Below are 13,073 nucleotides of genomic sequence, written 5' to 3'. Positions count from 1 at the left end.
TCTTTCTTGAGCACTATCAAGTTTTATTAGTTTTAGTGAAGCATCTGAAATGGTTTGACCAAGAAAAGTTTTACATGAAAGGAGTTGTTGGGAGAACAATTGTGAAATTAGATTAACTGATGAAAAGTGCTGCATTTATAAATTACTTGGTTTATTTCTAAGGTTTTGTTTCACAGTGTCTTTTGTTCAGTTTGTAGTAAACACATGATTCACAAAAGCAAAGGAGAAGGAAGAATGTAGATGGTGTGATGTCATAGTAAACATGAACTTTCTGGTCATATGGTGCCCAGTTCATTAAAAGAGGCATGAAGAGAATCAACTAACTAAAAAAATCCTCTACTGCTTGTTTGGGATCTTGGGCCAACAGAGCATTGCTGTAGTAGTTTAGTGTGTATGGCAGTTTAAAATCTTTCAAAGATACAAATTTTAACATTTAGGGCAACCTAAAATGCAAAGCTCTGCTACCCTGCTAATACTTTTGGATGATTAGTACAATTCACTTGCAGTTTGAAATAACTTTATTTAACAAGTGTGGACAACCAAGCATTAATGATTCATTGCTATTTAATGGACCCTTTGATCTGGGTCTTGACACTAGTTTCATTTTAACTTCTGTAGTGCCAAAGCTTACACGATGGATTACAAAAAAAGGAAAGGGATTATTGTGATAGAAGTTTAAGCAAAGTCAAGATTCTGTGGGAATAGGGCTAATTTTACAGTTGCTACATCCTACTGATTAAGGAAACTTTTTTTTTCATGTACAAACAAAATATCATTGGCTTTAAAACTTTTGATGATTACACATGATATTCATGTGAATTAACATTTTGGACTTTGATTAACAGTTTTGTTAAACTGAGAAATTGATTGAGAAGTCATACATCTGTGTGTGAATCATGAAGACCAGTTCTAGGTCCTTGTCAAAAGAGAACATTGTTTAGCGTTTTTCTTGCACCTATGTTTTTTTATTACAGTGCTGTAGTAATGGAAATATCAACACTTGCTGGTGTTTTTCTATCAACTCATTAAAGAAGACCTGGTTTATGATGGGGTTTTGTGCCTTATATTCCAAATTATGACTATAAATGAATTTCAGACCTTTTGGACTATTAATAGTTCATAATATTTTCTGTTATCTTAGGTGATTTTTAACAGATCTTGAAGGAACTGCCAGTTTGTCATATCATTTTATAAGGAATATAAGTGATACTATGGTTCTGGGGGGACAAGCTGTTTAACTCATATTCAGATGTTACTGCAATATCATTAGTTCTGAAAAGATACCAGGTAGATGTATGTTTGTTTTCACTTATTGAATTACTTCAATTTATTTAATAAAATTATCAGCTATTTTGATTGATTTTTCTGCCAAGAATTTTCTGTATCTGATAAAACTGTTTCTATTTTGGGATGCTTTGTAATTGAGTCATTGTATAGGAGAAAAGTTATTTGGAGAAGTGACATCGTAAGTGCTAAACTGGGTGTGTTTTTATTCTAAGTGTAATATAATTTGATACTGGCATAATTGTTGCATTACTTTCTGCCAGTGAACTGTGAAGTGTTTTTGTAGGGTTTGCAGCTATTCACAGATCATCTTTGAAGTTAGTTTTATTACTATCTTGATATTAATTCTGCTGTGAGTGTGATTTCATTGTGTTACTGTCATGTGGACAAAAATGTTGAAGCATTAAAGTTGCCAAATGACAGGCTCACAAGTTAGGAAGTACCAGCATGAAGGTGTTTGTGCAACTATTACTGGCCTATCTTGAATGCAAGCCTGATGAGACTTCCATTTTTTTTCATCCTTATTTCGTCCACAGTCTCTGTGTCTCCTGCACTGCACAGGACAAGCATTACTCACTTGATAAGCCACAGCTTCTCTGGAGTTTATTATCTTCTTATTCATCATATCATCTACTGCCTTGATTTCCATTTGCTGTTCTTTATTTTGTTGAGGAGAAACTGAGGCAAAGTTTTCTAGTTTCAGTGTCCAGTTTGGGGCAAAAGGGCTGGTATGATGTAGCAGTTTTTGCACGCAAATTCAAGCTCCCACCAGCAGCTGCCCATGCTCAGCATTTCTGCAAGTGAGATATCACATTCTCAAGCCATTGATTCAATAAGTATGGCCATTAATGAGTATTTGTAGAAGAGTTTGATGGAACTGATTTAACTAGTAATTGACCAGGAGGTATTCCACTGCCTTTCAGTTTCCATCATATCCGCTGTCCATCTTTCACTTTCTGCAGATTGTTAAATAGAGGTCCTGTAAAAGACAGTGTCTCCCAGTACCTGAATTAATTTGCCTCAGCCTGTTTACTGATCTTTTCATAACTGTATTAGATGCTGAAAATATCTATAAGATATTTTCTGCTGCAATTTCCTTTACCCAAATTTCTGTCTTATATTTTTGGCCTCTTCACCCACACCAGCATAGAATCTTATAGGTGAGGTTTAAATCAATTGAATTACTCCATATATTTCTTAGTAAATTCTGTACCTACCATATGACACAATCATTAATAGAGACCAAATATTACAGATAACATTATATATACTGATGTTGATTTGAGTTGAAATATCAAGTCTCTTCTGCTGCTTTTTTAAGGTGCTGGCTATTCTGGTCAGAGTGGCAGTGGATGGTCTGGCAGATCGTGCTGGAGAGGTATCAAGTGGATTGAAGGGGAAGCTGCAAGAGCTCTTGGGCAGAGTCACTTCACGAGTGACAAGTGATGGGGCAATCTGGAGACTTTATGCCCAACTTTATGGAAATGGGGAGAATGATAGTTGTGAAGATATTGAAAAGGTAAGAACTATAGTGCTATAGTGGAACACGCTCTTGTTCCAGACCTGTTTTGCTTTAGTATTTTTATAAGCACATTGTCTTTTCTTCATGTTCCTACAGCACACGGTTTTTGTTTTACACAACAGGAGCAAGATGTTTTACATCAGTTTTCTTGGACTTAAAAAAAAAATCTCATTTTTTACCAGTGTTTCATTTCAAAACATCCCATCACATGCTACACAGCATATGTGTATTGTCCTGATTTTGTATTCTGAAAATTTTCTTGGAAACAGTCTAATGTCTATAATCAAATGGTGGTGTGGTTTTTTTTGTTTTTTTTTTTTTTTTTAATTGAAATATTTGATTCAGAAGATAATATATTGCAACTTCTGAAAAAAAAATGGAACTTAAAGGCATGATCCAGTAGCGGCATAAGCCATCTGTGTTCTTTGTAATCACTAAGGGAAAATGCACTTAAAATAATCTACACCACAGTTAGAGTACCAGAGTAGAAATTTTTTGTCCTTAATTAGCTAAAAATTGAATTAAATAATGGTATTTAATCCTTAGTCTGTTGAACTGTTGGTTTCTCTCTACCCACCCCTGGTTTTGCTATGTTAACTTATATTTTTTGTCCTTATCACTTCTTAGGGAATTAAGTTGATTGCATTTCCAGAATAACCATTCTGCACTGCTAGAAGTGTTTACTTTGTTGTATGCTTGAATGTGCTTTGCATTTGCTATTATATTTCAAAAAGTTCAAATAGCTTTGCACAGTTCAAAAATAATTAAGGGTCATCAAATCTTCACTGAAGTTGAAAATAGAAAAGGTCAACATTCAGTATATGTTCACCAATGGGGGTATGCCTTTGGCCTGAGAAAAAAATGCTTCTCTGGAGCATTGCTTAATATCTGTCTTGGTTTGACAAGACAGGAGTCTGTGAAGGAGGGCAAAAGCCTCCTGTGCAATGGAGAAGGTAAACCCCCTCCCTCCGAATTACTAGGATTTTTAAATTAAAAGGCTGTCAGGCAAAGATATGGGAATGGGAGTAACAATTCTTTCCTAGGAGAAAACTAGATAACAATTAAAAAAAAAAAAAATGCAATTGGTACAAACAAAACTAGTGATAAAGTCCACAACCTGAGGATCCGGGGTGTTGGTAGCAGTCCGGTTGAAATGATAGCTGCTCCTCTTGCGGTGGCTGATGAATTGCAGCTGCAGTGGTGATCTTTAGAAGGGTATAGTTTTCTCTGAAGATCTGGTGGCAGTTGGGCCGGTCTTCCTCTGCGCCGGGGCTGCCTCTGAGCTCCGCTGCCGCTGCCTCACCGTGCTCCAGCCACTTCTCTGGGAGTCCCGCCGAAGGAGCTGCTTCTCTCTGGAGTCCTGCCGAAGGAGCTGCTTCTCCGGGAAATCCCGCAAAAAGAGAGCTGCTTTGTCTCCCCAAAAACTACCCCTTTATGCAATAAAAGAGTGCTTGGCTTCCCCCTCTGGGTGGAACATCTCACAATTGGATGGTGTTAGGTTACCAGCCCTGCACTGAATCAGTCAATGGCCCATTAACAAACCATTACCTCTTTGAGCAAACCATTGTTCCTGAGAGATAACAAACCTGCCCAACTTCCAACAGATGGCAAATAGAATACAAGCTTATCTTACAACCCAGGACAATATCATGCAAGAAAGGTGGTTAGGCCTACAAATTGTATTCCTGTGGGCTTAAATTTACAATAATTTGTGCCTTTCTTATTGTCTCTTTGTGCTTTGCCTTGTGAAGAGCCTTGTTTAGTTATTGTTGGTGTCTATTATACCTCCAATTCCTCCCTTTAGTCTTCTCTATTTTTCTTTACAGCTGAACAGTAAAAGGGATTTGGCCTATTTAGAATGCGGAAATACAGACACTGCAATATCCTGTAACGTATCCTCAAATTCTTACTCAGACATGCAAAGCAGCAGAGGCCCTGTCTATACTATGAATGTAATAATTTCAGAATCTGGTTACAGCATGGTATTTTTAAGTAATGCAGTTAAAAACGTGGTTTCAATTTGTAGAGTATACAGTACTTTAACTGTGTTTCCTAATCAGGCTGGTTGTGGAACACACAGTCTAACTTGCCTGAGAGATGGAATGATGTTTATATATACTTAAGGTATGCTTACATGTGTATCCAAATATCTTGGTATGACAGATCATAAAAGAGCAAAACTGCTTACAACCACAACATATATTAATTTACAGTGTAAAAATTAATTTGCAATGCACCAAGAATCACTGATTTCTGATATCATATTATGAAGTAAAAATTATAAAACCTGTATTTATTTGCTTTACTGCCACAGGCACCATCACGAGTCAGTTATTCAGTGAATATAACTGTATCTGTAGAGAAATTCTAGATATATAGTCAATTTGCCACCCACATTTATTAGGCAAAAGGTCAATGAATCCTAAAAGGGCATTATTTACTATACTGTGGCATCAAAGGACGAAGAGATGGGAATAAACCTCTAAATGCGTCATGCACCTTCTTACAAATGTGGGATTTGACCTTTACTCTGTACCTTTCTATTCTGCACCTTATTTAGTGCAGATTTAATTATTTTTAATCATTTTTGTCCTAACATAGAAGATGATTCTTTCAAATTCAATGTCTGGCTATTGTAAAAGAGTGTCTTGGTTGCTGGGGATTTTTACTTTTCTGTTCTGCTGATAGATCTTATGCCACATGAATCATTAGGGTCTATAGTTATAATTCACAGCGGTGCTTTGTAAATGGAATCGAAGTCAGACAAGATTTGCAAGTTAGGAGTGTAAAACTACTGAAGTATTGGGTTTGTGGTTCTGTTTTGGAGTTTTTTTCTTTACCTTAGCATATATTTACTCTCACACTTCAATATGTCTGAACTGCCACCTCATTCAGTACTTCTTTTTTCCCTACACTGGATACAGTCCAGTCCACACCTTTCCCACTGAGGAATCTTTCCAGCCTTCAAGTTTCCTGCTGCTCCATCCCAGGCTATGAATCCCTTATGTTCCTTGAACTTTCCCCAGCTCATAACTGTTTCCTTTCAGGATAAATCCAGGTTCCAGAAGTGCAAATAAACAGCCCACAAGACTTTTAATTCTTTTCTCTCCTTGACATCTGTCAGCAAACTCCCCTCTAATTTGCTGCTCTGACTCATCGACACATGTAGACTGAAATCAGACTGTTGTTCCTTCTCTTTAAAATTCTTGCCTCTGCTTGCTGAACTACTACCAGTTATAACCTAGCTTATTATGAAAAAAAAAATGTAATTTCCTCTGGTTTGACTTAATATCCCTTTATTGCCATTTACAGCAGCATGAGCAATTCAGTCACTTGTGCCATTGTGATTGGAACTCTGGTGGGAGAGAGAAGGTGGAAGCTTCAGGGGTGACAACCCTCACAATCAGAAGTCTTTACTGTGTTTATATACATGTCCCACACTGAAATGTTTTATTCTTTTATATTAAACTCTTAAAAAAGGTAACTGGAGAGTTGTCATTGAACTAAGCCATGTAACTTCTGGCACGTATTTGTTTCATGTTTTTGATGCTGTAGAAGGAAAACAAAATTCAAAAGCAAAAATCAATTTCTTCTGTTAAAATTATTTTTCCTCTTAATGGGACCCTCCTTCCATATTGTTTACGTTTTTTTTCCTTTTCATACTGAGAACCAGAGCAGTATGGCAACTAATAGCTACATCTATAAAATGCGTATTTCCCAAGATTACATATACAGGAAGAAAGCTTTGATGTATTCACTTAAAATTTTTTAGATATGAATTTGCTGTTTGAAGTGTGAATGCAAGTATTTTTCTGTTTTTCATGTGCATTTAATTATGATGACTTGGCAAACATGGGTCACATCCATCAGTCTAGACAGATTTTTAAAAGATAAAAATTAGACACATGTTACTTTATATGCTTCTCATACTTGAGCTGCAGTGTTAGTGAAGAGCATCTGTGTTACAGCTGGTGCTTACTGCTGCAGAGGACACTACTCCACTCACAGGAAATCAAATATAGTAAAGATAGATTCATTTTCTGGATTCACCACTAATTTTGTAGATACTTAAAGCTATTTAAATTTCCTAATTAATTTTCTGACATACTAATTTTGTTTTTTCCTCCTTGCAGTCACTGCAGTATCTCACTAAGGCACATAAATGTGAAATTCAATCAAGTGATTGGGAGAAAGATGTTTCTTCTTTTAAGGAAGTGGTGAAAGGAGCCATAGAGATTGCACATGGTATGTTCTGCCTTTTATTTTTCATGAAGAGTGTAACATATTTATTAAGCTTAGTGGCAAAATAATACTCTACTTATTGTATTTATTCCTACTACTAGGAGTCCTATAACAGAGAATATCATCCTGATACTGCATACAAAAATATACTTAGAATGAGGCAGAAATTGTGTAGGGTGAGTCAATAAACATATGACTGGTAAACATGGAATCAATTAATTTTATGTTCCAGCAACTTCGTAAAGCAAGTGAAAATGCATCTGCAGTTCATCTCAGTCCTCAGATCATCACATAAATTGATTGAGCATACTAGTCAGGGAATGAATGAAACTTACTACAATTATTCCCTGTTCTGTGATACTTATGTTTAAGAAGGATACAGACACCTGTTGTGTCTAGAGTTGTCTTCTCAAAATTAGTTGGCTTTTTTTTTCACTTTTTGTTTTTTTGGGGGGAGATATTATATTTAAAATATAAATGTCTGTGGAGGGTATCAAGATCTTTACTAAATATTTTTGTTTAAAGATTATTGCTAGAGTGGTAATGCTTTATTGTTTTGGGGTCTTTCTGTGTTTGGATTCTAGTGGCTATAAAATGCAGCAAGAACAAATCTAATTGTCAGGAAGCTTTGCAGATACTTTCTTCAGCTCGGCTCAACTTACGTGGCTTGTCATCCAAGGCAAAGGTAGGAATATTTGAAAGGTAGTGTCTTGGTTTGACAAGACAGGAGTCTGTGAAGGAGGGCAAAAGCCTCCTGTGCAATGGAGAAGGTAAACCCCCTCCCTCCAAATTACCAGGATTTTTAAATTAAAAGGCTGTCAGGCAAAGATATGGGAATGGGAGTAACAATTCTTTACTAGGAGAAAACTAGATAACAACTTAAAAAGGCAAATGCAATTGGTACAAACAAAACTAGTGATAAAGTCCACAACCTGAGGATCCGGGGTGTTGGTAGCAGTCGGGTTGAAATGATAGCTGCTCCTCTTGCGGTGGCTGATGAATTGCAGCTGCAGTGGTGATCTTTAGAAGGGTATAGTTTTCTCTGAAGATCTGGTGGCAGTGGGGCCGGTCTTCCTCTGCGCCGGGGCTGCCTCTGAGCTCCGCCGCCGCCGCCTCACCGCTCTCCGGCTGCTTCTCTCGGGAGTCCCGCCGAAGGAGCTGCTTCTCTGGGAAATCCCGCAAAGAGAGAGTTGCTCTGTCCCCCAAAAGGTACCCCTTTATACAATAAAAGAGTGCTTGGCTTCCCCCTCTGGGTGGAGCATCTCACAATGGGATGGTGTTATGTTACCAGCCCTGCAGTGAGTCAGTCAATGGCCCATTAACAAACCATTACCTCTTCTGAGCAAACCATTGTTCTTGGAAGAGATAACAAACCTGCCCAACCTCCAACAGATGGCAAATAGAATACAAGCTTATCTTACAAACCAGGACAGGTAGGAATTTTTGTTTGAAAGCTACGAATCTTTGTTCTGTTGCCAGAATTTCTCTGTTTTGAATCAATTATAGATCAAATAATACCTGCCTGTCGCATCATCAGATGATGTTCATCTTTATGCTGTTGAGGATTCCAGTTTTAAGTAAATTTTTATTTCCCTTCTTCCTGCTAGGCTTTGATTACAATACTAGTGTAAGAGACAGAATTGACATTTTAGAGTAAGGTAGAACTTTACTTAAAATGTCAAGCGAACAGATTTTAATGTTTGAAAGCAGTCATTTCAAAGACCCATTTTTAATGTGAGTAGTCATAGGATAAACTGGGCAGTCTCAGGAAAAAATGGATCTAAACCAGCGGAAAAGACTCAGATGCATCAAGATTGCTTTGCATCACTTGGAGTGTTTAAGCAAGAGTTATTTATCATAAGACAGAGCTAAGTTTTAATTTGGTTTTTGTGGATACCCTACCAATTCAGATATCAATTACTTGAAAAAGTCATCATATTTGAATCACACTTTTTCTGTTAAAATACACATCTTGTCTTAAAGTCTTCTTCCTGACTGTGGAGTTGGCAACTGTGAATCACAGAGCTGAAGTTTTATGATGTGTGCTTGTGTTACAAAGTGTTGCTGTGTCATCAGTGTGTTAAACTCTATTAAACTCATTTTCTCTCAAGTCCTTTAATTTCAAGGATAAAAGCCTAGGAAAGTTGAATAAGTAAACACAAGCTGGATCTGCAACTCAGCTTTTAGATACAGGCATAGGTAAGACTTTCAAATGTGTTGAAAAAAGAGACAACATATGTTTTGCAGTTACTCACAAAATATGATTGCAGTCCACAGACTGAGCATTACTGTAGATAAAGCACTAAATGACATACATTATATGACTACAAGTACAGGTAGTTTATATTATGAAAGATCATGAATTATCTGAAAGATTTGAGTGTATGAGTCTGGTAAATTCTAAGTTCCAAAGGCACTAGTTAAATGAGCATCTATATTATTGGTAGCTAATGGTTTTATGGTACTTCTGAGAAAACTGTCATATTAGAAATGAAGCATTTTATGTGAACTCACTGGTTTTGCATCCCTTCCAACGTGCCATCTTACTTTGAATATGAAGTCATATTGAATATTCAAAGTATGTTGTAGTTTAAAAACTGAGTCATCTTCTGTCAGATCCTATGCACAGTTTAATACTGTTTATGCCTGCCCAGGCTTGACTGCATCTCATTTTGCTGCCCTGTGAGTCAATATTAGTGTGGGATTTTTTTTTCATTGTTAATTTCAGCTGAAAAACATACTTCAAAAATGTGCTAAGAGCAGACTCACTAGTTAATATTTCAGGAGGAATAAAAGAACAGTGAAAATAACTGATAAAATAAAAGATAAAATTCCAAAATTTTATAGTCAGGACATGCAATTGGAACAAATCAGTAGAACAGGTGAAACAATGTCACTGCTTCCAGGATCTCCATCTCTTGATGTTTGAGTTCCTGTGTTGTGCCAGACTCATGAGGCACCCACAATCTGCTGAAGGCTGCAGATCAGAAATGTGCTGCTACTGGGCTCTTTTCTGTACAGAGCCATGCTGTGGCAAATAGCACAGTGGTCCTTGTCCCAGTACACCATTTGGATCTAACATCATTTGTAAATGCATGAAATATGAGCACTGTTTTGGGGAGACATGGGGCACAAAGCCCAAAGAGTGATGGTCCTTGAAACTTCTCCATGCTGTCTCTAGCTGAATAGATTTCTCTAACTGTGTAGAGAAAAAAAAAAATTAAAAAAAGAAAATAATTATCCTGATTTATTTACCTGTCTTACCAGAAAGAACCAAATTTTTTTGTCACACTCCCAGTATGAGGTTTTTGGGCTGAAAGTCAATGAAGTTTCTGTACTTGTAGCATGAATATGTTCCTGTTTTTGTGTAAGATGTTCCTTATTTCAGTGACAACATTGTTTTGAGGCACAGTGAATACCTTACTTCAAGCCTTTTAAGTACATTTTTCTTTATATACATATCTGTATTATCCCGTTATGTTTTGATGAAATACTGAGGTACAGATATACTCCAGAGCAACTTTTGTTTTCTCGTTTTGTTTTTGCCTCTAAATGTAGGCTTTGATTGTGTCAAATGAAGTGTGAATCACACTCTCTTTATGTAATGAAGGAAAACATATGTTTGGGTGTCCCCCCTTCCCCACATTTCTGTGTAGTGGTACCTCACACAGCCTCAGTATTAAATAGATGAAGATTATGATTGCTTACGAGTTAGCTGCTTTTTTTTTTGTTTTTATTAATGTTTTAAGGTCTTTAAGAACAATCTATTACTCTGTAGTGTTTGTTTTCTCTAGTATAACCTAATTACACACAGGTGAATGCCTTCACCCATGCATGTCTTGACATCAAATGTGAAAAAATACTTGAGGTTTTGGAGAAAATGAAACAACAGAATATGACACTGGGGAAAACGGTCATTAAAATTCACAACCAATTTATCAGGAGGTGGGCTTATAAACTGCAGTGACAGAATGTGAGATGCTTTTCTAATTTGAGTTTCATGAAAAAGTCTTTTACTTTCAATGGAATCAGCAGTCAGTGTAGGCAGTCAGATCAGAGCAGAAACCCCACGTCCACAGGAGAATTTGACCCTATTGGCACAATAGCAGGTGTGTGGCACAGATTTCAGGTTTGTATGCAGGATGTGTGTCTATGTGTGTGCACATAACTTCTGTTTATTAGCCACAAAATGTTTTTTTTTTTGAGAGAGATACCATCACAGTTTACAAAATAATGAAAAGCAGTATAGAGATGATATGAGCTTCATGTATTCTGTCTCTTCCCTGAAAGAGAGAAACTGTATGTGTCTTTTAAAGGTATTTATTTATAAAGTACTTACAAGTATTTCTTTTCGTTGTGCAGCAACTTTTCATAGATGTAACAAGTAATGAGGTTCACAGTGAGATAGCTGATGAAGTGACAACTATGGACAACATGATTGCTGAACTTCAGGAGCTGAGCAACCAGCTGAGAGACCAGTGTTGACATATGGACCAAATTTTGGGATGGGATGACGATAATGATATGTTTCTTTCACCACCACTTTTACTGATGAAATGGTAACAATTCTCAGGCAACAACATCCTCAATAAACACATTTATTACAGTGCTGTTCTCGTGGTCAGCTTTTTTCAGAGTTCCGGCTGCCTTTTAAGATTCTTTCTTATCTGGTCCCACTGTCTTACAAAGTTGCATGTTTTGGTTCTTCAGCCCCAGATTTCCTGGAAGAGAGTTGCTGATGTTTGTAGGGTGACTCTGGAGTTATTCTGCATGCTTCATCCACCTTGGTGCTGGGTTGCTGGAGGATGCCCCACCCAGGTGGGGGAGTAGGGGAGGTGCTGGTCTGGAGGAGATGGAGAAGCAAGCAGCCAGAGGTGGGACCTGAGCCCAACCAATTTCCCGTTTTAATTCAGTGTTAATTGCTTACAGGGTGGGAGTGGGGTCCTGAGAGCAAGAATTTAGTCTTTTTTGTTCTTCAGGTAATGCAGTTAACGTAGAAAGCTGTTTGTTGCACTAGGATTTGCAAGCAGTTATTACTTAAAGCAGTATTGGTTTGTTCAATATACATAACTTGTGTCCCATGGGCAATAGACTGGTACTTCTTTTGGCTTTTTATAGGCAAGGGGATTTCCCCTACTGAGGAGCAATAAAGCTACAGTCTAATCTAAAATACTTATATCTGACTAGACCCAAGTGTCTTATTTTCATCTAGAATATTTTGCATGGTTTCATTCTCCAGCATCTTTGCTAATGCTCTTCTTAAAATAAGACTTTTTCCAGGGTTTTCCCAAAACCCATGTGAAATAATTCCCTCACATATATGGTTTTGGCTTGCTCCTATGAGAATGTTGTGATTATCTATATCCTGGCTTTCTACCGTCTGTGGTATGATCTGTTACTTAATGGTAAGAATTTTCACCCTGAAGAGAAAGCCAGAAGAAGATACAAGTAAACCAAACAATTATTTTGATTTGAAGCAGCAGTACATGCATGTTATTTTGGTGCATGAAGGGGTAAACCATCTTGACACAATTGTAAATCTCCACATCTTTGTAAGGCTTCTTAGAATGGAGAATAGATTATTTGTTGACAGTATTTAAACATGAAGTTCCCACAGAAATTGCCATCTTTGTAACAGATTTAGCAGCTAATGAAGGATAGCTGCCTCCAAAACACCTCTTTGTTGAAATTTCCCAGAAACAGAGGAGACAGTATAAATTTTTGCAGCTTCTGTTTTTCCTCACACATGTAATGAGGAGTTCACCTGACTAAAAAAAGGGCTGAGAATTTTGTGACAGACTGACACCACTACCATCTTTTCGATATGTCTTTATGTTTTGATGTGACTCATTCACAAAGGAAAAGAAAGTATCTTTAAAACTATTATTTTGTTCCCAATGCCAAGTTTTTTAGGAAGAAAAGGTTTACGTGTGAAATAGTTCAGTGGCAAAAAAAATCTTGAATTTTTGTAGTAATCTTATGGCAAAATTTAAACCAGAATTATATCCCATGACTAGTTTGAAAG

The 13,073-nt window shown here is 37.0% G+C and overlaps 1 protein-coding gene across 6 annotated transcripts in view; it reads left to right on the top strand.

Moving 5' to 3' along the window:
* The window catches only part of TTC27 (tetratricopeptide repeat domain 27), a 121,839-nt gene extending 110,185 nt beyond the window's left edge, over nucleotides 1-11,654 (top strand). For 3 of the 6 annotated variants that reach the window (XM_085576889.1, XM_085576888.1, XM_085576887.1), the window contains 5 exons: nucleotides 2,606-2,803; nucleotides 4,633-4,758; nucleotides 6,940-7,051; nucleotides 7,633-7,733; nucleotides 11,411-11,654. In XM_085576889.1, the coding sequence (XP_085433015.1) occupies nucleotides 2,606-2,803; nucleotides 4,633-4,758; nucleotides 6,940-7,051; nucleotides 7,633-7,733; nucleotides 11,411-11,533 (660 nt within the window). In that variant the 3' untranslated portion in view covers nucleotides 11,534-11,654. The remainder of the gene's footprint in view (nucleotides 1-2,605; nucleotides 2,804-4,632; nucleotides 4,759-6,939; nucleotides 7,052-7,632; nucleotides 7,734-11,410) is intronic. The other 3 variants (XM_085576891.1, XM_085576890.1, XM_021544091.3) reach the window with 1 other exon arrangement.
* Nucleotides 11,655-13,073: the final 1,419 nt, after the last annotated feature.

This window comes from Lonchura striata, chromosome 3 (assembly GCF_050655825.1).
Source record: "Lonchura striata isolate lonStrDom1 chromosome 3, ASM5065582v1, whole genome shotgun sequence".
Taxonomy (NCBI): Eukaryota; Metazoa; Chordata; class Aves; order Passeriformes; family Estrildidae; genus Lonchura; species Lonchura striata.
Note: the sequence above shows the minus strand (reverse complement) of the source record. Positions and strands in the feature narration are given on the sequence as shown.